General features: G+C 45.8%; 1 protein-coding gene across 3 annotated transcripts; it reads right to left on the bottom strand.

Moving 5' to 3' along the window:
- Positions 1-1976: 1976 nt before the first annotated feature.
- Positions 1977-26420, bottom strand: PRKAA2 (protein kinase AMP-activated catalytic subunit alpha 2). 3 transcript variants are annotated; one of them, XM_063166175.1, is made up of 10 exons: positions 26281-26420; positions 19797-19938; positions 17747-17840; positions 16311-16455; positions 14704-14791; positions 12084-12308; positions 10622-11126; positions 8087-8213; positions 6996-7866; positions 1977-6935 (listed from the first exon to the last, which is right to left on the bottom strand). In XM_063166175.1, the coding sequence occupies exons 1-9, from the start codon at positions 26372-26374 to the stop codon at positions 7628-7630; spliced, it is 1659 nt and encodes a 552-aa protein (XP_063022245.1). In that variant the 5' UTR covers positions 26375-26420; the 3' UTR covers positions 1977-6935; positions 6996-7627. The 3 variants fall into 3 exon arrangements, with proteins under 3 accessions (XP_063022245.1, XP_063022246.1, XP_063022247.1); XM_063166176.1 differs by having other exon boundaries at positions 1977-6888; XM_063166177.1 differs by lacking the exon at positions 26281-26420 and adding an exon at positions 20225-20705.
- Positions 26421-26444: the final 24 nt, after the last annotated feature.

Genomic DNA, 26444 nt, shown 5'->3' with positions numbered 1-26444 from the left:
AGGCATCCCAGATATGTAAAAGCTGACTCCTGGCTCCCAAGGACTCACAGCAACAGGGAATTGCCCAACAGTTGCCCCTGTGTTCAGGCTGCTCTCTCTCCACTGTGGGCCTGGAGGATGATTACTTATTTTCAGAAAAATGCTCCTAAATGTAGGAAGAGAAATATAAATTGCTAATGGCTTCTCCTCCATGTATTCAGTAGATACCTTTTCAAAAGCAAAAAAAAATGTGGATAAAGTTTTTACATGGCTTTGAAAGAAAATAAACCCTTAAATCTGACTGTAGTATACAGCTTTTACCCCTTCCTGGCTCATTTTAGGAGCCCATATCAGTTTGCTCATAAATATCCTAAAAATGTAAGATGTTTTAATTAGAAATTATTAAATGTTCCAGGCTTAAGAAAAATAAAAGCCCTGTTTGCCACAGGGCCATTTCAAAGCTGGCATAGGAGACATCAGTAAAAAAACCAGAGCAAATATTTAACATTTACTTTTAAGTCTATACAGGCGTTCTTATTTATTTTACCATGTGGTTACTATTAAGTGCATTGGCCTGCATCCATCCTTGCAGCAAAAAAAAAATAAAAAATAAAAAATAAAGCACTGCCCTGTAAGCATGCGCAGCTTTGCAGCCCTGCCAGCCCAAATATTTGGATTTTTCTGGTGGAGAGGGAGAGTTTGGGGAGCTGGCGTGCGTGTTTGGCTTTGGCACAGGCTGGGACGTGCTCTGTGCCCTTCACCTCCATCCCTTCGCAGGGAATTGGCCCCAGGGAAGTGATGGAGACGGTTTCTCCTCAGGTTTTGGTTTTGGTTTTTTTCTCCATGGTGATTTTAGGATTAGAACCTTGAAGAAAACACCCCCTTCCTCCACTCCTTCCTCATCCTCCGCTCATTCACAACACATGAAGTCTATTCATCACCCCCTCTGTAAGCACTAGGGGCAAATCCCATATTAGCCACATGTGCAATCTCTTTTTTGCCTCCCAAGGAAGTTATTTAACAAGTTTTTCTTATTTTAAACGAAGGGGTTTTTAGGAATCTCCCTCTGTATCCTGTGACAGACGTGATGCAGCCCCAATCCTGTTGGTTGTGGGGTTGTGCCCAAATCCCTGTGACCCACAAACTTCTGCACTGCCAGGGGCAGCTGATTTAATGCAAGGACGCCTTGCAATACCCTTAGAAATGCTTTTTATTCCTCATGGACACATTCCAGTGCATGCAAAGAAGAAAAGAGCTTGCTATGGGCTGACTCCAGACAATACAAAAAATGCTTTAGATACAGCAACTTAGATTTCCTCAATTAAACCACAGGTTGGCTATATTTAGGTCAAGAGATTGGTCAGGAAATTAAACTCATCCTTTTTTTTTTTTTTTTCCTCTTTTATAGTCTTATTGGTACATCCTAACCACATCAAAACTTACAATAATTCTCATGTGAGGGCTGAGCCCTGTTCCTCCACGTTTCTCCTCAAAGGGGAAATAATCATGATAACAGCTGTGAGTTGATGAGCCTGAGGGAGAACTGAAATTGTGTAAAAAGGGGATAATTTAGGGACAAATCTGGGGCACTCCTTGCAGCTGTGTGCTTGAACTGGCGTTACATCCTCCTGCATCACAGGCACAGAGGAAACAAGTGCCCAGTTTTGTCCCCAGCACTTTCTCTGCAATGAAATGTTATTTTTGCATGATGTCTTTAAAATGCTTTCCTCTCTTTACTCCTCGCTGTAAGGAGTGAAGATCTGAGTCAGCACATGTGAATACATGGGCCTTGCTCCTGGCATGGATTTTGGGTTGGGGAAGTTGTTTAAATTCATCATGTGGAAATTTTAACTATACCCCTTACCCCTTTGCCCCCCACCAAACCCTAAGGGTATCTGTGGTCCCACAGCTGGGATGTGCAAGGATCTCCATAGGGAAACCCCACCAGCCAACCCCAGCCTGCAGGAAGGGACTGTGCAGAAAGGAAATCCGAAGGATTTGCTGCTTTTATCTCTTTTCATCTCTGAGTTTATTAAAGTGCAAATGTCAACCATGGAGACAGCTATCACATGCAGTGCAGTACACCGAGAAACACTTTCCACACCATAAATGGAAGGAAAAAGGCTTCGTTGTGATTATCTGATGCACAAAGGACAGAACTGAACCAGGGCTCTGTGCCCTTCCATAACAAAAATACTACAGCCATGAATTGGGAAAGAAAACCCTCTCCAGGCCCTCAGTTGATAAAATAGAAAATATCGAGAAGGATGGAGTGTTTATTGAGCTCAGGTTTTTTTTTTTTTTTTCTGAGATTCATCCTAATGATACGTTTGAAGGGATGCTTCTACTCAGAACTTTTTAAAGTTCAGTATCTTTTTCTTAAAATCATAATACATATATTATAAATCATAAACACTCCTTAGAGTATGAATTTAAGAACTGCAGAGTATGAATTTAAGTCCAGTTTACCTCTCTCATAGAGCTGAGGTTTGTCTGCCCAAAGATGCTGGGCCAAGGACACCACAGAAATCCTGGGATTCAGTTTTGCTTTGTGCTCTAAAAGAAAAAAAAAAACAAAACAAATGCATTGAGGTACAAACCACGTGAATATAACATGATACAGAACACATGAACATGCTTTCAGCAACAAGAATAAATATTACCATGGCTACAGGATCTACTTCACAGCTTTGTGAGATGAGGATAAATAAACTATTTCCAAACTTGAAAAAAAAAAAATTATCAGAGATGAGTCTTACAAATAAACTTTGATTTTTAAATTAAGGCAGCTTCAGCAGGAACTTCAAGGCTTTTGTTAAAAACAGACTTTTTCTAACACCAAAAGTGTACTCGTGCTTGCAGGTAGAGCTCTGATTCACAGTCTAGTTCTCCTAATTCTGACAATTAAAATGACAATTAAAAGATCCGTGCATCGAATACCAGGTGTGCTCTCTGCAAAAGTCAGTGTTCCATCAGTAGGTGTCATGTGGGAACTCTGAAACCCAGTTCACCTCTCAGGCATGGGACTGAGGTACCTCTGGCTGAATCATTAACTCCATGGCCGAGAGGCAGACTGGGAATTCAGAATTACAAGAAGCTGTTGCAATTTTTTTTTTTTATAAGCAAATGATGAAAAAAGGGATATATAAGGGGAGGGCTAAGGAAGCCAAAGGAAAGCACTAAATGAAAAGCCCATACCAAAGTAAGACCTTAAGAAAGGTGACTCTAGTAAGGTCCATCATATACCTGGAACAAAACCAGACCCTAAAACTTTCCAGGAAAGGAACAGCAGGAGCTCGAGCGGGGGTTGGCTTGGCTCATCCAGATGTGCGATTCTTCTTCCCTCTCTCCTCTCAGCTAATAAAAGGGTGAAGCCAAATAATTGCACAACAAATGGTACTTCAAGTATTTAGAAACACGGCCTGCATGTCTCAGAGGGGGGATCCTGCACGAGCTGGGGAAATTGTGCACCTCGTGAAACAAAGCTGCCACTTCCAGCAGCCGCGGCGCGCAGCGAAGGCACGAGTTCATGTCCTGCACTCAGCTCCCTCCTCCTCCTCCTCCTGCAGGGCTGCACGCTGACAGCAAGAGCAGTGAAATGAAAAGGAGTAGACAGAAGGGTTATTTTGTTCAAACCTCATCAATTCCAACACAAATGCCACTATGATCATGCACAGAAATGTATACGCAGCACACGCTAACCAGCTGGTTCGCGTTTTTACAGCGCTGCCCGTGGACTCCCCTGTGCTTGTACACACCTCGTGAAATGCTGAACTGGACACACAGCTCAAGATGCATTTCTGACCCATTGAAGAAAAAAAAAAAAAAATAAAATATCCTGCTGCCTTTACCTGCTCAGCTCCAGCTCCTGAAAATAAACCTGCCCCAGACCCCATCAGCAGCAGGGCTTTGGCCAGGGGGGTGGAAGGGCAGGATTCTCACAGGGCAGGACTCTCACAGCTCCTGATGCCACTTCTCCTCCCATCCCTGGCCAAGGCCATGCCGAGCCTGAGGGGGTGAGCTAAGCTACTCATGGGCTTTACCTAAAAGAGGGTGTAAAAATAGCATTCCCTTTGTCCAGGTCCTCTCAGAGGCTGGGATTAGTGAAGGGTGGCAGTGTCCAGGGCACAGACCTGCCCTGCTGGAAGAATAAAGCTGAGAGGTCAATGACAGGGATGCCACCTACATTTTATATATATGCATATATAATATTTACATATACATAGCTTCCAACAAGAACAGCACAAGGTATTTCTGAATTAACTCATCCAGGAGCTGGAGGTTTCTGTTGGAGCCTATCTGAACTCTTCATCCTTTGCATTTTGTCTCTCTCCCCCCTCGGGCTGAAGCAAAATTTGGGTGAGCTTGTGGCTTGCAAAGCACAGCTGTTCAGTGGCTTCTGAAGAATTGCACTTGGAGTAATTCAAGTTTCTGTAGTTCAAATATTGTCTACCCTGCTTTTCCCGACGCTTGTGCATGCACCAGCATAACTCAAAAAAGAGCTGACCACAGTGTAGCAGTGTGGAAGTTAAACTCTTCCTCTGGAAAATGTAACTGGAGGTCAGCAACTCCTCTGTAGCTGGGAAACACAACACAGTCTATTTGAAGGTAAAATAAATAATAAAAAGAAGTGAAAGTCCTCAGAGTGTTCCAAAGTGCAGCACGGATTTGGGCAAGGCTGTGATGGACCAGTCAGTCCAATGTGGTCACTGGGGAGGTGCTTCCACCAGTCCTGCTCCCTCCTCTGCCTCTGCTGACCCTGAGCAGGGAAGGGCTTCATCTCTTTGTGCCTCTGCATATGGAAAGCTGAATAACTCTGCCCTGAAGGACTGGTTCTGCAGACCCACACAGCAGTTAATGTTTGCACGGGTCAGAGGAGATGCCAAGTGCCACAAGGGGCTTATTCTACAGCCTAGAAATCCCACCTGCCTCCAGGAAGGAAATATTTCCTCCCAGGGGCATTTGCTGCTGCTTAATACTATTAGTTCTGCTGGGTAGGAAATCCCAGAGGACAAGAGTCAATTTGAAAAAAGACATCAGTACATCTACCTGCTCCTGAGCCCCAGACTGGAACACACCAGCCCCTTATCAAGGGGGCTGCAGGTGCTGCCAGGGCTTGGCAAGATGCTCAGCTGGGAGTGAAGATGTGAAAAGCCTTTAACATTTGAAATACATTTCACTTCATTTCATTGCTGTGTCCTGGATGGAAATTAATGCCTGGCCCTACAGCTGCTCCTGCTCCTCTGCAAAGGGGTTCATCCCCATCACCCCAAATCTCAGCCTTGATACAAAAGCTGCTGAAGGGCAGGGGTGCTCCTCAGCTTTGACTCTGGGGTGGGGTTTGGTTTTTTTGTTTTTTTTTTTTGTTTTTTTTTTTTTTTTCCATGCAGGAGTTTGGATTCTCCATCCAAACTCACACCACAGCACTGGGGACACAAATCACCTGGCAGCCACCAGGCACAGCACCAAAGCCATCCTCACCCCAGAGTAGGTATTTAATAATCATACTGTAATAAAAGGCTCGCTACAAAACCTAGGAGCACTACAAATATTTCCAGTATTTCTTACAGTCCAACCACTGCTGTGTTGGATTTAGTGTTCAAGAGCAAAACTGATTTTTTTTTCTTTTTTTTTCTTTTTTTTTTTTTTGGAAGCTTTCTACTTTGTGCGGCTTCTGGAAAAATTGCAACTGTAAAGTCACGTTAGTGAGGATCCAAGCACAATCTGTAACAAAAGTAAGGCAATTTTGTGGTTCTTTTTAAAAAAAAAGGGACTTCAAACTGAAAAAGTCCATTTAACTGCCAGTAGATGGCAAAAATATCCCATGTTTGTCTTGATTACCTTAAATGATTAGTAAAAAAGGCTTAATTTGTTGTTCTTTTCCTTGCTTCTCATACAAACTTGCAGAAAGTATAAATTAAAGTGCAACTGTACAAAAAAGAAAACCCTAGGAAAAAACCTCAAGGGGTCATATGAAGCTATCAAAAAGACAGATTACATTTTTTTTCAAGTCGAATGACTGCATACCTGGGACCAGCAAAAGTTCTTTGCTTTGTTTCTTAAAACAGAACACAAAGGAAAAAAAAAAACAAAACAACAGAACAAAACCAACCCCCCCACCCAACATATTTTTGGCAAAGCTTTCATAAAGCATTTGTTCCTTGATTAGACTATTACTTCATAATCAAGTAAATGGAATTAAATACCATATCAAAGCCAAGCAGATGCCAACGCTGCCCATTAGATTAATCCCGTGTAATAAAAAATAATAACTCTTTTAAACAAAGAATTTATACATGCATTAGGGTTTACCCTTGGGTAACAAGAATTTAACCTTAAAAATCCCCGCAGTTCATCTTGAAAAATAAAACCCCATCCTTCAGACAGCCAGTAGCAAAGGAACAGTAAAATTCCGGGTTGGGATATCCCTGCCTGGTCAGCGGAGCAGCGAAGGTCACAGTCCAGTGGGCAGCAGCACAGGACAGGAGAGCCCTTGGGCAGGGGCAGTGAGTGTCCAGCAGCAGGGAAGGCAGATTTGGCAGTGATTTTGGGGAGGTGACAACAGGCAGAGCGTCCTAGGGGAGAGGTGAGAGGTGAGTGCTCCGGAGCTGTGCGCTGCTGATGCCTCCTGCCCATCAGGGATGGTCCCAGCGCTGGGGGAAGCGCTGGGTCCTCAGGGGGGTGATCCAGATCCTGTCCTCTGCTCACCTGAGCCCTGCCTGGCATTCAGCCCCTGGAGCCCGTGGGGAGGCAGGGCAGGGGGAGCAGGCTGCAGGGAGGGGAGAAAAAGGCAATCCGCCTTCAGCTCCGAGCGTGGCGAGCAGCTCAGTGCTGTCCGGAGCCCTTGGGCAAAATAAAGCACCTTAGGGACACTCCCCTGCAAAGAGTGGACAGGGACAAAGACTGCACCTTAGGGACACTCCTCTGCAAAGAGTGGACAGGGACAAAGACTGCACCTTAGGGACACTCCTCTGCAAAGATTGCACCTTAGGGACACTCCTCTGCAAAGACTGCACCTTAGGGACACTCCTCTGCAAAGACTGGCAAGTTTGCACCAGGACCTTTGCACATCCCACCTTCCCTGCCCATCTTCAGCAGAGGAAAAAAGAGAGGGGAGGGAGGTCATATTGCACTAGTGCAGAAGCATCTAAGCAGCTGCTGCTTTGGGGAGGAAAGTGTGAGAGAGGCTGGCAGCTGGGTGTGAACGCTGCAGAGCTGCTTCATCACCCTCCACTCCATCTCACAGGGCTCCTGGTCAGCCCCTCTGCCCTGGCTCAGCCCAGCTCTGCACAGCATCAAGGAGAACATCAAACTCCCTGCAGGAAGCGTGGCTATGCCTCCATTACCTCAGGATGAACCAGGGGGGAGGTGTTTTCCAAAAACTCAGTGATAACATTTGTTACTTTACAACCTTAACATTTCCCATGGGGTTCACAAGGAAAGAAGAAAAAAGAGTATTGGATACATTTCGCCAGGCACAAGGAGAGAAGTTAATTTCCTTGGTGCCTTGCTAGAGGGGAGCATGTTTTGGGTCTGGACTTGGCTCTGTGGGGCAGTGAGGGGAGGAGGAGGAGGAAGAACAAGGAAGCAAAAGAAAGGAGGGGGCGGACGAGTCGGCGCAGATCCTCACGGTGCGCAGAGGGGGCCGTCAGCGGGCCAGGGCCATGATGAGGCTGGCACACATCTCAAAGAAGTCCATGGTGTGGCTGCCCAGGCGGGGGGGCACTGAGGGGATGCTGCCCACGAAGGAGCCGCTCAGGGAGCCCATCAGGGACTGGCACTCGGTGGCCGCGGCCGCGTCGATGCTCAGGCGCGGCCGGTGCAAGCCCGCGGCCGAGCAGGAGCGCTGGGGCGTGGAGGAGCCGGACCTCTGCTCCATCACCTCGTCTAGAAAGGCCAAAAACAAAATAAGGGAGAAGGGAGAAAAAGTGGGGTTAGTTCTGCAGCTGCAGTGCAGGTGTGGTAATGAAATGGGAACAGCAGCAGAGTTTGAGAGGCGCGAAAGGGCCCCTGCTGAAATGACATATGTGTAAGCGCTTCAAAACACAGAGAATGGTTCTTAAACTTCCAGCCTCGCCCTTCTGCATGTTCTCCATCTCCTACTCACCATCAATGCTTTTGAAGTCCAGCAGATAGCTGCGGTTGTCCACCTGGTAGAGCTGCAGGCTCATCTTCACGTAGTTGCCGGTGACGGGGTTCTTGCGGCGCACCCGCAGGTGGTAGGCGTTCACCACCTGCAAGGGAAACCTGCCCTCAGCAGGGACACTCCAGGCACCAACAGGAACACTTCTTCCCTTATTTTTTCTAAATATGAGTAAGACATCTTCTGGGAAAAACAGTTTCTCAAAAGGACAACCACTATAAAATGAAGCAAGCGGCCTTGTTTCCTCCTGTCTTTAAATATTCTTCTTAAGGCTGTGATTCACCAGCTGCTGGCTGAGGAAGCTGCAGTGACCCATCTGCCAGGCACAAAACTGATGTTTGCTCCCCACCTCAGCAGCAGCCATGGCCACATGGACCAAAAAGTCCACTCGTGGGCCCACATACATGGACAGTGCTCGTGAAATCAGGACAAGCTCTGAAATCAGAGCAGCCTCTCCCATCAGCACAGCCAAACCCAGTGCCTGTGGATCAGCCTCAGGCTGAGTATTTCCCCTCTCTGCTTCCCACCTCACAATCTGCTGCATCTCATTTACAATGAGATCTTTTCTCTGTGCTATATTTATGAAGCAACTGTGTGGATGGGAGAGTTAATTCTGATGAAGAGTCACATCTGAAGTTATTCTTAGGGTGGGAAAGGCTATTGTGAAACCTCCTCGTATGAAATAAGCTGCACTGCCTACACACAGAGATGTTGGGCTGAGTTGGTTTTTGAGGCTGTAGCAGAAATACAGCAGGTTTGCTCACTCTCTGTAAAACCATGCAGCTAAAAAATGTCTGGCTGGTGTAGGCAAATGCACCTGGCCATGGTCCATCTCCTGCCTGGTGCAGGGAAATGGGGTTTCTGGAAGCTACTTGGTTTTAAAAATGCAATATTATCAAAAATAATGAGGAAGCAGGAGGTTTCAAAGAAGTAGAACAGTGAAATTCACACAGTACAACACTTAGGACCTGGAGGGAAGAGGAAAGCTCCTCTGGTGATGAAAATCTGGGATGAAATTCTCCTTTCCTGGCTCTCAATGATGCCAAAGGCCACAAGCCAGGAGAGTTCACTTCAGGGGCTGCACCAGGATTTGGGGAGTCAGGCACAGCAGCAGAGCTCCAGGGCTAACTTAGGGATTTATTATTCCAACTTTGAAAAGGACTGTGACTAAATGTTGCACAGCCCCGGAGAAATACCTGCAGTGAGTACTGCCAGCTAAAACATCTGGATTTAAATCAAGAAGCTGAGCCCTAAACTGAAGAAGCAATAAGTGTCTGAATACACATCTGGTCTGTGAGCACGCTCCATCTCCATCAGGGAAAGGCCACAACATCAAAGATACAAATTCTGCACCCAAGGCTCCCCTGCCCATCATCTGTGCATCCTTTAGGACAATTTGCACTGTACCATTTCTGTCCTGACAGGACCAGACAGAAATAATGAGAGTTCCTCTGCTCAGGAGCACTCGAGATGACCTCGCAAGGAATTAGCCACTAAAATTAGAAATGTGAACAGCTCCTCTGATCCCCGCAGCTAAACAAGGCAGAATCATCTTTCCAGCTGAAGTCTTGGGGCACCTTATTGCACACCATAAAGAAACACCACAGATAAGCACAAATAAGCACAGCTGGCACCTTAATTCAGTGAGTTTGCCTTAACAAGGAATAGCAGGGATGATTGCAAGTTGGGGGTATTTATCTGGTGTTACTGTCATAATTTCTGGAAAAATCTCTTTGCCCGGGATTTTGCTCCTGGGAAGCTGAGAAGCCTCAGAGAAAAATGAAAATAATAATAATTATCTGATTTGCTTCTCCTGTGTTTTGCTGCTTTGGAATGTGTTTGGACATTGTTTACCAACAGGTGCTTGTTTCATTGGTTTCACGTGAATTGTTTTGACTTAACGACCAATCACAGTCCAGCTGTGTTGGGACTCTGGAAAGAGTCACTAGTTTTCATTATTATCTTTTTAGTATTCGGTCTGTATTCTTTCTCTATTCTTTAGTATAGTATTCTGTAATATAACATATATATTTAACATATATATTCTACAACATAACATTATATCTATTTAACATATATAGTATTATATATATAATATATAATATAGAATATAGAATATAGAATATAGAATATAGAATATAATATTATTATAATATAGTATATAATAATATTCACATAATATTATATATTTAATATCATAAAATAATAAATTAACCTTTTAAGAACATAGAATCAGATGCATCATTCCTTCCTTCCTTCCCTTGTTGGGAGTCCTTAAAAATACAACAATCTGGAAAGAGGTGAGGCATTTATCTGGAAAGAGGTGAGGCATTTGTCTGGAAAGAGGTGAGGACTTTATCTGGAAACTGGTGGGGGCATTTATCTGGAAACAGGTAAAAATTAAGGGTAAAATTAAATGCATTAAAAACCTGGAAACAGGTGAAGCTCCCTGAGTTTATGGAACAAAGGATGCTGTAAACCCCTGCCAGCACTCCCTACCTTCCACTCGAAGTCCAGCTGCTTCATAGCGCGGTACACCTCGGCCATAATGTCGTAGGGCTTGCTCTGGCTGCGGATGCCCAGGTGCCACTTGGCCTTTTTGACAGTCAGGGGCTTTGGCTTGGTGGTGTTGAGGGCGTCCAGGGGGCAGCGTGCCTTGGGGCTGTCGGCGATGAGCGGCGGCATCCGCTCGGGGTGCGGCTTCACGCCCGGCGGGATGTGCAGCGCGCTGTCGTCCATGAAGGAGCCCGTGGGGGGGCTGGAGGCCAGGTAGAACTCGCTGGCCTGGTTCATGATGCGGCGGTTGTCGATGACCAGGTGGTAGGCCACGGCCAGCTGGTCCTGGGGGTCGCCGCTGTACAGGCTGTTCATCACCTCCGACTCGGTGCACTCGAACTTCTCGCACACCTCGCGCACCGCCTCGTCGTCGATGACCGTGGCGTCGTAGGAAGGGTCCTCCGGGAACAGGTAGCTGGGCAGCTCCTCCTTGAACCACTCGTGTTCCCTGGGGAGGGCAGAGGGGAGCCTTGGTGTGAGAGGGGAGGTGGGGAAAGCACCACCAGACAAGAATAAACCCTAGCTGATGAATGGGGAGCAAAACCCAGCTCGGTACAGGGACATTGATGGCACTCTGCACACTGAGTTTGAAGTGAGACTCAACACTTCCAATATTCCCTTTTTTTTTTGATACAGAGCATCAAACCTACCCAATTCCCATACCCAATACCCAATTCTCACTAATTTACAATGAGGTGAATGATAATTGCCTAAAACACACACAGTGCCTTGTCTATAGGCTCTATGTACTGACAGCAATATCGCCTCATGTGCTGCCTCTCTAACACGTAATTAAGTCCTCTCATCCTAAGTAATTAAGGAATAAAATAAGGAAGTTTGCATGGGTTTGCTTGAAGGGTAAAATTAAGGCTGTCCATTGAAAATGCATTAAAAACCTGAGAATTCCTGGAAGTCCTAATAGGGTTTATGTTCATGCTTAGCACATAGCTACATGTAATTTACATATTAAGTTAGTAACTCTTGGGTTTCTCCTCCTTTTCTTTTGGATATACATTAAGTACAATGATTATCCCCTTTATCTGGTACCCATAGGGATGTGGTCCTGAAATATAGAAATGAAAAATGACTGTTGGATATTATAAAGTTCTTGGGATTATTGCATGGTATAGCTGCTTTTGCTAGGTGCTGTTAAGAGATTTTTAAAGCTAGTTTATAATGAAATAAAATAGAATTTTAAATATTTGCATATAAAATTTATATAAAAAATCCTCATCCTGTTCATCATCACCCACTTCCAGCCAGCACAGAAGGGGTGCAGGGCTGTATCACCTGGGACAAAAGCCATCTGGATTAGCTGGCTACTCCTGAAAACCACCCTGCCAACAGGAGACCCTCAGGACAGCCACCAGAGAGCCCCAGAAGCAGCCAGCCCTCCCCAGCCCACCTGATGTCCTTGATGGTGGCTCTCTTGAGGGGGTCCACCTGCAGCATGTGCATGAGGAGCGTGGCCACGGAGCGGTTGAGGTATTCCGGGATGTAAAACACCCCCCCACGGATCTTCTTGAACAGGGTGGGGACGTGCTCGTCATCAAAAGGCAGAGTGCCACACAGGAGGGCGTAGAGGATGACACCACAGCTCCAGATGTCCACCTCTGGGCCAGCATAGAGCCTGCACGAGGACAAGGACAGGAGAAAGATGTCATCACCATCCTCTCCTTAGTTAGGGTGCAGGTTCTGTGTCACCCCATCCTCTCCTCAGTCAGGGTGCAGGCTCTGTGTCACCCCCACCTTCTCCTCAGGCTTTGTGTCACCCCATCCCCTCCTCAATCAGGGTGCAGATGGGGGGAACCCCTGCCAGCTCCAGCCCACACCAGGGCTGCTCATGTGGCTCCCCCCAAACCAAATGTGCCTCAGCCAAAAGTGCTCAGGGAAATGCATGGCAGGGCTGGCACTGGCTGCCCACACTCCTGTGTACAACCCTGCCTCCACCAAACTCTCCAAAAAGCCAAACCTCCATTTCCAAGAGCCCTGCCAGGCTGTTTGCTCCTTTGCCCCAGCAATTTCTGTTCATTGAACGAGGCAGATCAAGCAGCAACAGATAATTCTATCTCCGAGTGTTTATTTTTGGTGTGCTGGTATCTAAATGCTCCTGCTCCCTACAAGCTGCCAAATGTGCTCTCTGCCATCACCAGCTCAGGACACCCCAAATAATACAGCTTTGCTGCTCCTTCTCATCTCTTTTTGGCACATCTGATGGCTCCCCAGAGATTTTGGGAGGCAACACTTGCCCTTGGGCTGTGAGGCCCAACCAAAACACAGAAGTTGAAATGCAACTACAGAAGTGTCTTCATGAAACCTCAGCATCCTGCTCTTGCTCCTCCTGAAAAGCATCACTGCAGAGAGAAATTAAGGCTGGTCATGCAGGTGACCATTCTGTGAACACCCCAAAACACTTGTTCTGCTTGTCCAAAGGTGAGAGTTTCCCTGCTGAGGCCAGGAACAGCAGCAAAGCCATTTTGGAAAGGCAGAGGCTCAGCCCTGCCTCCACACCCAAGCCCCACAGATCAGAAACCTGATTCTTTCACTGATAAAAGCACTGCCTGAACAGTATTTTGGACCTTTAAGCCCACATAAGATGCACTTTTATGGCTCTGAAATCTGAGCTGCCACACTCTGCTGCTTTTGTGCTCCAGCAGGGCAGGCAGCAGAGAGGAGGGCAGCTTGGCACATTGAGCAGGGCCATGAAACTCAGGCAGCCCTGAGCCTGCAGTGAGTGTGGTGAGGGAGGGATGCAGCTGCAGCCAGCCAAAAAGTGCAACATGTGGGCTTGGTTTGGGTTTTCCATCTTGCTTTTGTTGTCACTAAGCTGCATTGCCTGTACTCTTGGAACACTCAAGGACTAAATCCTCCTTGCTGATCTGCCATGTGCCTTGTCTCCTATACAAATTGAAAAACACATGTCTGGCCTTCACTGAGATGGAAATACTATTTTTTTTTGGCATCCCAGTAGTTTCTTGCTTTGTCCCCTTCTTGACAATGAGGATTTACTTGGTTTCATTTCACACACAGAGCTGTAGTCACAACAGGGCTTTTGGATGCTAGTCTAATTCCTAGGATGCTCTGCCAACACTTGCTCTGGTGTAAAGAGGGATAAAATAATCAAAATCACAGCAAACACATTCTGAACAAAATGCTCTATTTAAAAGCTACAGATATAGGCAAAAATACACTGGATTAGGAAAAGTAAAGCTCATGGCAAAGGGAAATCAAAATTAAAAAGGAGCAGATAGTGAGATGAGCAGTTTGAAGGACCATTCAGAGGAGTGAAAATTTGCAAATCTATATTTGCAATCTTTGCTAAGGTATTACAGAGAGAATTAGAGCAAAATGTACATTCCATGTAATTTCTACTCTTGACAGCAAAATACAGGAGGCAACAATTCTGTATCAACAACTGGAAGTCCAGTTCAGCCTTGTGGGGTGTGCCCAGCACTCCATGTGCTGTACAGATGCAACCACAGAGGAGGTTTGTCAATTCAATGAATCAGCTCAAAACAAAGCTCTGAAGGTTGAACCTACTGCCACAGCCAAAACCCCAAGCTCAAGGAACCAGAAGACAAGTATTTTCTTTACCAGTGTTGGGAAGGGATTAAAGATCTTCCTGCTCCTTTTGTTAGTGAATGGTTTTCCTCATTAACACCGTGTTTTATATTACAGGTGGGCAGGAGAGAAGGGGGTGGCCTGGAAAAGCCTTTCAACCTGGAATCTCAGTGTTTGCATCCAAAGAGTCATTTTCACCCTCTTTAATTAGCAATATAAACAGTCAACATCTGGTATTAATAATTCCTCCAAAGTAGCAAAACACAGTTTGCTATTACAGCTACTGAGAAGTAAAATAAGCAAGAAAACCTTCAGATCTTTGCCAACAGATTCACCCAAACACAAAATCCAGGCTGGAAGGATTCAGCTACTTTTACTAGACATGCAAAGCTGTTTCCAATACCAAGAACAAATTTAAATTCCATGTGCTCACATAGACTCTGATGAGAAATGGAATGTCTCACCTTCCAGAGATGACTTCAGGGGCTGCATAATTTGGGGAACCACAGCTGGTGCGTAGAAATTCACCATCTGACATCATGTTGGACAGCCCTAAAAAAACAAAATGCTTATTATACACTGATGTTTGATCTAAAGGTCCAGACATGCTGTGTGACATATGTCACAACAGAAGAGGCAAGGAAGTAGAGTGGGATATTTGGAAGGGAACTGTTGATATAATTTAGATAGACTTCTCTGAACTGATTTGAAAATTATTACTTTTGTTATTATTGTTGTTGTTTGTTATTTTGTTGGGTTGGTTTTTTTTTTTACATCCAACCAAAAAATTTTCACTCCAGGCTAATTTTACTCCTCTAAGTTGCAAATCCCAGAGCACAGAGGACAAGAGATATAATTCATCCCAGAGCACTCACTTCATATGGCAACTGGGGCTGTGAAATGAGTAAATCTTCAGCAGGATTTACATTGCTAGAAAGGACTCACCAGGACAGAGTTGGCAGCCCGGGTATTTTAATGGATTTCAATTCCTAATGCCACTTAGAGACTCCTGTTACTGCTGGTTGTAAAATGAGCTGAGGCCAAGAGCACATGGCCAAACAGAGGGAGAACATGCACAAAAATAAACACACACAGCAGCTCACCCTGAACCAGCTGCACCCGGCCTGCCTCAAACACAAATTAGGTAAATTTGATGTCGAGAGATTACACTAAAACACAGCAGAGATCTACAAATTACTTCTCTGCTCCATTCTCAGTGCCACTGCAGGAGCAGCCTGCAGCAGGTAATCCCTGTGCTGCTGCTGCAGGAAGGGCAGTGTTTGTGAGTGTGTGATTTCCAGGTGCTTGGAAGGGCAGTGTTTGTGAGTGTGTGATTTCCAGGTGGTTGGAAGGGCAGTGTTTCTGAGTATGTGATTTCCAGGTGGTTGGAAGGGCAGTGTTTGTGAGTGTGTGATTTCCAGGTGGTTGGAAGGGCAGTGTTTGTGAGTGTGTGATTTCCAGGTGGTTGGAAGGGCAGTGAGTGTGTGATTTCCAGGTGTTTGGAAGGGCAGCGTTTGTGAGTGTGTGATTTCCAGGTGGTTGGAAGGGCAGTGTTTGTGAGTGTGTGATTTCCAGGTGGTTGGAATGGCAGTGTTTGTGAGTGTGTGATTTCCAGGTGGTTGGAAGGGCAGTGAGTGTGTGATTTCCAGGTGTTTGGAAGGGCAGCGTTTGTGAGTGTGTGATTTCCAGGTGTTTGGAAGGGCAGCGTTTGTGAGTGTGTGATTTCCAGGTGTTTGGAAGGGCAGCGTTTGTGAGTGTGTGATTTCCAGGTGGTTGGAAGGGCAGTGTTTGTGAGTGTGTGATTACCAGGTGGTTGGAAGGGCAGCCTTTCTGAGTGTGTGATTACCAGGTGGTTGGAAGGGCAGTGTTTGTGAGTGTGTGATTACCAGGTGGTTGGAAGGGCAGTGTTTGTGAGTGTGGGATTTCCAGGTGGTTGGAAGGGCAGTGTTTGTGAGTGTGGGATTTCCAGGTGGTTGGAATGGCAGTGTTTGTGAGTGTGGGATTTCCAGGCTCTGCTGCTCCCTGGCCACGCTCTGGCAGCTCTGGAATGCTGCTGGGCACATTCACATACCAAAATCAGCTATCTTTGCATTCATGTGTGCATCCAGCAGCACGTTCTCTGGCTTCAGGTCCCTGTGCACCACCATGTGCCTGTGGCAGTAATCCACTGCAGACAGGATCTGCTGGAAAAGGCGTCGAGCTTCTGCCTCCTCGACCTGTGGGAGCAGCAGAGGGAACAGTGCTGGGCTTGGTGTGCACTCAGCCAGGGGAAGGCTGCACTTAGCAAGGAGCCAAAAAAGCTTCCAGAGTGCAGAGGGAAAATCCCAGCCTGCCTGAGAGCAGAAGCAGCAAATAAAGCAGATTTCTCACCTTTGTATTTTACAATGTGCCAGCGTTTGAAAATGATACAGCCCCGAGATGAAAGGTGAGACCTCAGTTCAGGTGAGATGTCAACAAGAATTTAAAGGTGGCACCTATCAGACTAGGGCCTGCTGGCCCAATGGGACTGGTACAGATCCAGGCTGGACAAAACACCACAGAGGATGCTGCTGGGAGCAATTCCTCATGGACTTCCTCTGGTGAAGCTGGATATCATTGTGATTTTAATTATCTATATAGCTAATAAAGCTGTATGAGCTATATCAGAGAAACTGTATTTTCAATTATCATTTTAACTGATGAATTCCAAAAGATTCCCTTCATGAAAAATGGAGTTTATGAACGCAGAAGTTCAGAAAAGATCCAAATCAGTCACTGAAAAGATCTAAATGGGCAAAATGTGTGAGAAATCAGAACTGTACATAGAAAAGAAAACTGAGTCAGGTCCATTGACCACTACACTAATCTAACCAAATCTGCAGTGAATTTATTGATTTTGTAGCACAGAAAGGAACATGTGATGGGCTGATCCTTCACCTGAATCCTTTTTCTGGATGTCCACTTCGGCCCATTTTTACCTCCTTGTCCTCCAATTGCTCCATGGGGCAGACACCAGTGATTTTCCTTGTAACCAAAATCTCACATTTCACAGGTGATTTACACCAAGTGGGACTGCTGGCATTTGAAAATGTTGCTCAGATAAGCCACATCCTTGAAAACCTTCAAAGAACCTGACATGGAACCAAGAAGGGGCTCTGGGAGAGGTGAATGACTGGAGTGGAGACCACACCAAGTGGTTTTCCCCTCCCAAGCTATAAATTTGCTGCTGATCATGGGGTTTTGACAGGCAACCCATAGCTAAAAATCACAAAAATAAGCCATTTTTCCAAATATTTGCCCTAAGCAACACGTTACCTTGCATATTTTGGTTTGAGGGTCAAAAACACACCAGAGACCGCTGCGAAAAATCACACCCAAGTTTTGTGTGAGCCAGTACGAGACACCCCAGACGGGGTTGCTGTGAAGCAACTTCTATTTTGGGCCTTAACCTTAACTGTGCTCCCTTGAGCAGTGATTTTGCTCCTCTCCCCACCCAAGTGCTGGGGCTGGCTGGGGACTGGCACTTACACGTCCGTGCTTACAGATGTAATCAAACAATTCCCCCCCGGACACGTATTCCATGACCATGAAGAAGTCTGTTGGTGTGCTGATCACCTGGTACCTTCAAAAACACAAGCAGATTTAAAAAAAAAAAAAAAATACATGATTAGGAATAGGGAAAGGCTTTTAAACAGATTATTAATTCCACATCAACACTTCAAATAAGGATTTGTTCAGATCTTGCATTTGTAACCGCTTTCCACTCCTGAAAAGTTGTCTCTTGTTTCCAGTATAACCTTTCACTTGTCTGTGCAAGGACCTCTTTTCCAGACCTATGAACTTCCTTCAGCCCTTTAAATAATCCTCTGAAATATCTGCCAGGCAATCTTACCACATTTAGGACTGCCCTGACTTTCAAATTTCCATTTTGGGTAAGAGCTGCAACAACAGCTTTAGAAATGAAGTCCTGGTTAGCTGGGGGCAAGGAGAGGATCCATGTGGTTCCCCTTATATCAAAATAAAAAAAGAGAGAGAGAGCTCTAGGCACTAGAGAGAACTTCCTCTGGACAGGTACAGAAACAAAAAGGAGACCCCCTGAAGTTATTTTTCAAATATTAAATCTCCATAGAGATGGGGTGAAAATGCTTCTAGAATGGGGGAAAAAATCCAGAGTATCACCTTCAACTTGCAGATTTTTTTCTCCATTTTCCTTCAAAATGATCCCTGAGTGCTGCAAAGACATTTCAGTGTCCCAGCTGGAACAAACTGCCAGTGATGAGCTGAGGTCAATGCAGCCCCAGGAATTCACAGCAGCACCAGCTGGGACCTCCCTCTCTTTTATTTCAGATTCATTGTTTTGTTGTTGTTTGCTTTTTTGGTTTTTTTTTTTTCAGATGAATTTCATTACTTTTTACAGGACTGTAATTTGAAACAAAGAGATTTCAGCAATTTTTAAGAGGCTGGCAAGGGAATGTGGGATACTCCCATAAAAATCAATACCATCAACCTCATTTTTTCTGAAGAGCTTTGGGCCCAGACATCTAAGCTACTGTTAATTGCCCCAATATTTCTTTTATATGCATTTAAAAACTTATTGAAAGAGGTTTGTGTGCCCCAGTCTCCTCACATCTTTATCACTGTATTTCATGAATGCAACATGTATCACAGGACACAGATATTGTCAAACTGGATTCAATTTTTACTGCTTTGACAAATGTGTGAACAGGATTTGACCTGCAGGATGCTGGGCACACAGCTGAGGAGTCTTGCTGGTGCTTTTTTCATTAAATAATACCAATCTGTTCTCCAATAAATCCATGGAACTGTGAAGTTACTCTAAAGTCAACAGTTGCTGCATGGTTAGTTATTTAACTGTAGAGAGAATTTGTTTTCCCTTGCCTCTAAGTCCCAGGTATTTGCTATATCTCATGCCAGTTTTAAGGCTGACCTAAATGTCAACTTACCCTTGCAGTTACCATTCAACAGCTTTCTTTTATAGGAATGCCAAAGATATTATCGAGTGCCTCATTAATGTGGGCTGGCTGCACAAGCTGGGGATTGAGCAGGAATCCCAGAGGCTGCAGTGCAGGTGCTGATTTACGACCCCAACTCAGGTTCATCAAAGTGGAGACTTTCAAAACTTATGTCTGAATAATAAATTTTGAAAGAAAAAAAAAAATGTTCTTTTAAGCTCTGGCTAATCAGCGCATTAAAACATAAATCCTATTGAGTGGGGGCCAAGGTTTCACTCTCAGAGCCTGACCATGCTGAAATTCATGGAATCTTGGAATGGTTTGGGTTGGAAGGGACATTAAAGACCATCCAATTCCATGGGCAGGGACACTTTCCACTATTCCAGGTTGTTTAAAGTCCCATCCAACCTTGCCTTGAACACCTCCAAGGATGGGGAAGTACAGCTTTTCTGGAAAACCTGTGCCAGCAGATCACCTAACACACAAAAACCTGAGCAAACCCAATTTTCAGTGCCCTAATCCATCTCCTGCAGCCCAGCCAGGCGTGTGAGAGAGGTCTTTGTGCAGAGAGGAGCAGCTGCCCACGTGGCAGGGAGGGTACTCACAGTTTGATAATGTGGGGGTGCCGGAAGAGTTTCAGGTTTTGGATTTCCCGTTTGATCTTCCCCACCACATCCAGGCTGCGGATTTTCTGCCTGTTCAGTATTTTCACTGCCACTTTGTGCCCCGTCAGCTGGTGCTCACCAACTATGAGAGGGAGAGAGAGAGAGCATTGCAAAGTCACTAAACAGTGCAATGAGAGCACTGCAAAGTCACTAAACAGTGCAGCAGGGTTCACACAAGAAGTTTAGGGCACTATAAGCAAAAAGCCACTTCTGAAGGGAAAAAACAGCAGAAGATGAGGGTGTGAAATATTTTAGTTTTTGTCTCTTCACTGTTTTCCCAGTGGAGTCACAGAAGGCAGAAGAGAGAGGACTTATCTGCCAAAAGCACTCCACTAAATAAAAGAGTGAGTTGCTGGAGGAGGTCATACCCCAAGGTAATTTGCAAGGATTTATAGCATGTAAAAGCTAGATTAATCAGAAACAGATATATTTAAATGGCAGAGGAGAATCTCCACCATAACACACTGGTAGACAAAATCCCTCATAAACCCAGCCTTAAAACTAGACCATCACACTTCTTTTTTTTTTTTTTTAATGGTATGGGGATTTTCCTTGCCCAAAATAGGACTGCGGGATTTGCATTACTAAAATGAATTTCTATTTATACTTCCCCCAGCGTGCTTCTTGCTTTGATGACAAGCTGCAGGAACACTGCTGGACTGCAGGAGCAAACTCTGCTTTTAGGAAAGATGCAAACTCCAATAGAGTTTTTTAAAAAAAATGCACTTGGTGCATTCAGATGCTGATGTTTATCTCCTGTGTTCAGGGAAAAAATCATACCCATAAACTGGGAGGAGCAGACCCACTGTCACTGGGGGAATTGTAATTAATGATGTGAAACTAATTCAGCGTGGGATCTATTTGTTATCAATAAACAAACCACACAAAAAAAAAAAAAAAAAAAAAAAAAAAAGCTCCCAAGGAAGCAAGATTTATATTGAAATTGAGAGGAGAAAGAGCTTAAAAACGTGGTGTTTATACCCAAAAGGGGTTCTCAGAATGAGCTGCCCCTTCTCAGTATTTTCCAACATGCTATTCAGCAGAGTGACACACAGATGGTTTCCTAAAGCCTGCACAGCAAAACCTGCTTACAGTAAATATTTGTGCTCTCTAATTACCAGCATCACCCTTGCAGTGCAAGGAGTTAATTATTGCCAGCAAACCTTGTTATTACATTATTAGAGGCTGTAATTTTGGCAGCCCTAATGAGCTGATCAGCAGCACCCGGGGTGAGCAGGAGGTGTGAGAAGGGCAGGGCAGCAGCACTCGGGGCACACCAGGTCACTATTATTAGCCACCAGATAAGACCTGCCAGAGATTCTTTCCTCAAGAAGAGCATCCTAAAAATAAAACACTTGACTGCCCTTGAAAATTAAAGCACCACTTTGCATGTCCATTTTATTCCTCGTAATACTTAAAACTACTAGATGATGGAATGAAAATAAACTCAGCTTTGCAGCAGAGATGCAATTTAGGGATTAGCTGAGGGCTGGAGGAGGCAGATAATTCCTCAGAGGGCTGTAAATAGTCCAGGGAGGCATTTTCCCTGGTGAATCCTCAGGGAGAACAGAGCAGGGCAGTGCTGCAGGGAGGTAAAACAAAGTTTTTTCCCTGAACTAGGAGGAAAACCCTGATTTCTACCACCCTTTGTTTCAGGACAACGCTCAGCATATGCTTTGAAATTTTTTTATTATACACTAGGGGGGAAAAAAAAATGGCCATGCCCAGAATGAATAATTATTGTTTTTAATACTATTGCCAAACAGTTCATCCCCTTCCCATCCGTGACAAACAATGTGTAACTCTGCAAAGGTTTGCTAGCACAAACACATTAATAATTGAAAATAAACAGCCTGTTTTGTAATCCATCTTTTGCTTACAGTAAGCATTAGATACAGAGATATTATTGTTTCTGTCCCCAGTGACTTGTTAAGCCTCCTTGAACTCGGTGAGAGAGAGGGAGACAAAGAGGGAACACAATTTCCTATGTGGTGGGAGACTTTTTAAGCCTTTGAGGGCTCTCTGGACTGCAGGAATTTAGACATGGGCAGTATGAACAACCCTCCCTCTGCTCACAGAGTCACTGTCTCTGAAACCCAGGATCATCCCAAAAGTGAAGGGCAGGTCCCAGGTCTCCCACAGGCATGGAAAAGGATCCTCAGCCTGTCGCAGACATCGTTTCATGAAAAATCTTCTCTTTAAGATTTTTCCTCCTGAGAGGCCTCAGGAACAAAATGTAAATAATGGTTATCTGCTGCTGTGGAATGCAACAAGTAGATCTGTGATTGGTCTCATGTAGATGTTTGGAATTAGTGGGCAATCTCAGTCAGCTGGCTCAGACTCTCTGTCCAAGCCACAAACCTTTGCTATCATTCTTTTCTATTCTATTCTTAGCCAGCCTTCTGGTGAAACCTTTTCTTCTGTTCTTTTAGTATAGTTTTAATGTAATATATATCATAAAATAATAAATCAAGCCTTCTGAAACATGGAATCAACATTCTCGTCTCTTCCCGCTTCCAAGAACCCTTGTGAACATGGTCACACTCACCCCAAGGTCAGGCCACCTCCTTCCCTCTCACTGCCTCCCCACATTCAAAAAGTTAAAAGGAGACTCTTGACATTCACTTATTTTTATAAAAAGAAACAAAAAACCAGGAGGAATAGTGATTATAGCACCAAGAGCACAGATAATAAATAAACCCCCTTGACAGCATGGATTTCTGCATCACTTTCTTTATCCTACCAGCTCAGGCAGCACAAGCAGTTAACAATTTTGCAAATGCTTCAGGGCAATGCAGAAGCTCTGTGGAGGGGTGAGGAAACTCCTTTCCCTATCAGCTCTGCTTGCCCTTATCTCAGCCCCAAGTTAAAAATGAAATCCATCCCAAGCATATATTTAGCAATGCTGCATTAATTCTGCTTGTGTGCTGTCCCAGCCTCTCCCTGCCCTTCCTCTGCTCAGCCTCCTTTAGTTTATCTTCCCTCTGACACCAAGTTTGCCTTTCAGCAGCAATGCCACAGTGCCTGGGAAAAATGGGATCTGATCCCAGCTGGAGCCCATGGAGTGACACAAACACAACCCAAGTCCTGGAGGGACCACAAATCTGGCACTTTTGTGGCAAACAAGCCAGGCAAAGGAGCCACCAAAGATGCCATGGGGGGCATCACACAGGGAAAATATCTGGGTTAGTACTGTGAACCTCACTGCGGTCACAGCAGAGCTTTTGGGGACCCAAAAAGCTTTTGGGGACACAGGAGAGCTTTTGGGGAGCCACAGGGTGGGATGTGCCCATAGCAAACACAATTTGCCTCATTGTTTCTTGCCAACGCCCTGGGAAGGAGACGACACCTCCTTCCCCCAAGGCTTTGTTAAACTCCCAAATCCAAGACCTTCTCCACAGTTCTATTTCTGCAAATTATGTGGATTTTCTGCAAATTAGAATTTTTTTTTTCTGCAAATAATTCCATCATCTGCAAATTATCCTTGGCCTGGAGGAGAGGGAAAATAACTGTATTTGGCAAAAATGCTATGTGGTAACTTCAAGTCTTGACATGACACCTCCTGTCCATCCACACCACATCAGCTCCTGCCACCTTCCTCTCTTCTAACAGATGCTGGGTCCTCACTCCCATTTCCAGATGGAATTTCAGTATTCACACCAAAATCCTGCCCTCAGCTGCCAGCCTCTTTGCTCCCCTCCATGCCTTGAGTGGACTTTTTGTAAATGAGATCAAGAAACTGAATGGGCTTAAAACAAAACAGCTTCCTGCAGCATTCAGCCAGTTTTTAGGAGGATGACCCAGGCAGTCAGGGATATTTTTTTTGTCGTGTCTCTGGCTCCTGATGGCTCCAAATGACTCCTCAGCTCCAGCCATGAGTTGAAGCACTGGTTTGTACCCCATGTCACTAAATCCTCCCTTTCATTGCCATTTCTTATGTCCCTAATGACAATAATCCTGAACAACTGTAAATTATGATTTCTTAACTTTGACGAGTAAGGCAACAAAAAGCACCAAAACCAAAACCTTGTGCAAGGCAGAAATTGAAGAAAACACATCAGCAACAAGAAATGTCACTGATTGCACTTGACTTCTCCCTGAAAAAGCAATTATTATACCCAACACACAATGCTTGAATCAATCAACAAAAAACTCTACTTTTCTCAGTTGAATACAAGTTTTTCTAAAACTCATTCGACTAAAATGCTGTAATTCTATATAAATGGGATACTCCATTCCTTCATTTCAGTTCCCAGTCTCAAGAACAAACTTCACCTGTCAGTTGCAGGCAAAATATTAAGGGAAAAAAAACATATAAAGGGTACTACTCACCTATAAAGGATTTTGAGCTAGGAAATCTCTTTTAAGTTATTTGAAATATTTCTTTGGAAAATGTCTGTTTTTACCACACTCGGGTCATACGTGGGGTAGGGGGTATCTGTGCTAGTTAAAGATAAAAAAGGCTATTGTTTGCAGGATTAAACTGGTCTGCAAGGAAAAAACCTGCCTTTGGAGCAGTTTTGAGGTCTGCTAGTACACAGGAGTGATTTAAATGGTCCTTACTGTTAGAAGTATTTATTCTGATAATTCTTTAGACAGTAAATTTGCGGTTTGGGATTAAACACAGCAATATATTTTTAGGGGCGTGATTAATGGCCACAGGTGGACTTAGCTGCAGTGGTCGTGGTGGTTTCTTTCATCTGCTCTCAATTTGGGTTTATTTTAAAACTCCAGGAACTGAGGGCAGGCACAGCACCCCTTTGCCCAGCCACATCCCACTGGGCTGGGGGGACACAGAGTGGGACAGCTGCTCCCCCAGCTCGAGCTAAACCAAATTCCAACTGGGAAACTCAGCTTAGACACTGAATTTTGTCGGTTTTCTGGTTTTTTTAGTATCTTGTTTAAAAACTGAAATTTGCACGTAATGGCAGCAGAATCCACGGGGAAAAAAGGAAATACAAATATTTGCAAACCTCAGAGCCAGGTAAAGCAAAGCCCTCAGGATGTGAGCTGGCTGCTCTGGCATGGCTGGACAAGGAATCCCTGTGTGGAGCCCCCATCCTGCAATCCTAGAATTGTCTGGAATGGAAGAAACCTTAAAGTTCATCTCATCCCTCCCCCTGCCGTGGGCAGGAACACCTCTGACTACCCCAGGTTGCTCCAAGCCCTGTCCAACCTGGCTTTGAACACTTACAGGGAGGGGGCAGGCACAGCTTCTCTGGACAACCTGTGCCAGGGCCTCCCCACCCACACAATTTCTCATTTTGAGACAATTTCAAATTTTGAGACACTCTAATGACTCATAATGCCTCTTATTTGCAGGTAGCTGATAATTAATTAGTTTAAAAATGGAATTTGCAAACTGGAAGCCTTTTTGAGAGAAGCGCTTGATTAAGTTATTGCAATGGAATCTTCGCACAACTTGGTCCACAAGGATTAAGGATGACAAAATCTATTTATATGAATAAAACACTGATTTCATTGATGATGATAATGCTGAGACTGAAATAATTAATTCACGATTATTTACAGCACAATACAGATAGTTATAACTAGTAGCTATTACTAGTAGTTTCTGTCGGGAACAATTTCTCCCCAGTATTCCACCTAACCCTGCCCTCTGTCAGCACCAAGCCATTCCCTCTGCCCCAACCCCTGCCAGAAGTCCCTCTCCAGCTCTGTTACAGCCCCTTTAGGCACCGGAAGGTGCTCTCCGGTCTCTTTGGACCCTTCCCTTCCCCAGGTGCAGGCACAGCCGGTCCATCCCTGCCCGCCCGGCCCCTCCATCCCGCGGGGCGCGCTCGGTGCGCGGGGCGATGCTCGGACCGAACCGCCTCGGCTGCGGCTCCAGGAGCACCCCGGAGCACCTGCGGGTCCTGGGGAAGGACAGCAGCGCATTCCCGGCACCGAGGGGCAGGATGCCGGTGCGCCTGCAGCCTCCCCATCACCTCCCTCCGAGCGCGGCAGCCAAGTTCGGGTGGGTGCTGCTCGCAGCACGGGCTCCGGGGGCTGTGACAGCCCGGAGCACCGAGCGCTGCATCTCCCACAGCCCGGAGCACCGAGCGCTGCATCTCCCACAGCCCGGAGCATTGAGCGCTGCATCTCCCACCGCCCGGAGCACCGAGGGGCGAGCGCTGCATCTCCCACCGCCCGCCCGCCACCGCCGCATCCCCGCCCGTGCGCCCCGGGCACGGCTCCGCCAGCCTCTCCCCGCGGGATGCTGCCCAGGGAGAGGAGCCGAGGGAAGGCAGCGGAGCCGAGGGAAGGCAGCGGATCCCGGGGAAGGCAGCGGAGCCCGGGGAAGGCAGCGGAGCCTAGGGAAGCAGCGATGCCGGCGCGGAGGCCGCGGGAGCGGGAGGAGGGAGGCGGCGGCGAGGGGCGCTCCCGGCCCGGCCCGGCCCCGCCCGCGGCCGCGGTACTCAGCTCTTGACTTTGCCGAAGGTGCCGACCCCCAGCGTGTCCCCCAGCACGTAGTGGCCGATCTTCACCCGCCCATCGTGCTTCTGCTTCTCGGCCATGTTCGCCCCCCGCCGCCGGACCACAATGCACAGGGCCGGGCCGGCACAGGGGCGGGGAGCGGCGAGAGCC

This window comes from Melospiza melodia, chromosome 11 (assembly GCF_035770615.1).
Source record: "Melospiza melodia melodia isolate bMelMel2 chromosome 11, bMelMel2.pri, whole genome shotgun sequence".
Lineage (NCBI taxonomy): Eukaryota > Metazoa > Chordata > Aves > Passeriformes > Passerellidae > Melospiza > Melospiza melodia.
This window is presented reverse-complemented; position numbering and strand designations above follow the sequence as displayed.

Bases quoted from the DNA above. Each gene is read 5' to 3' on its own strand.
- PRKAA2 (XM_063166175.1), bottom strand. From the start codon at position 26,374: ATGGCCGAGAAGCAGAAGCACGATGGGCGGGTGAAGATCGGCCACTAC. The intron at 19,939-26,280 runs GCTGAGTACCGC...TCCCTCTCATAG, and splicing joins CACCTTCGGCAAAGTCAAGA to TTGGTGAGCACCAGCTGACG. The intron at 7,867-8,086 runs GTGAGTAGGAGA...TGGCCTTTCTAG, and splicing joins GGACTTCAAAAGCATTGATG to ACGAGGTGATGGAGCAGAGG.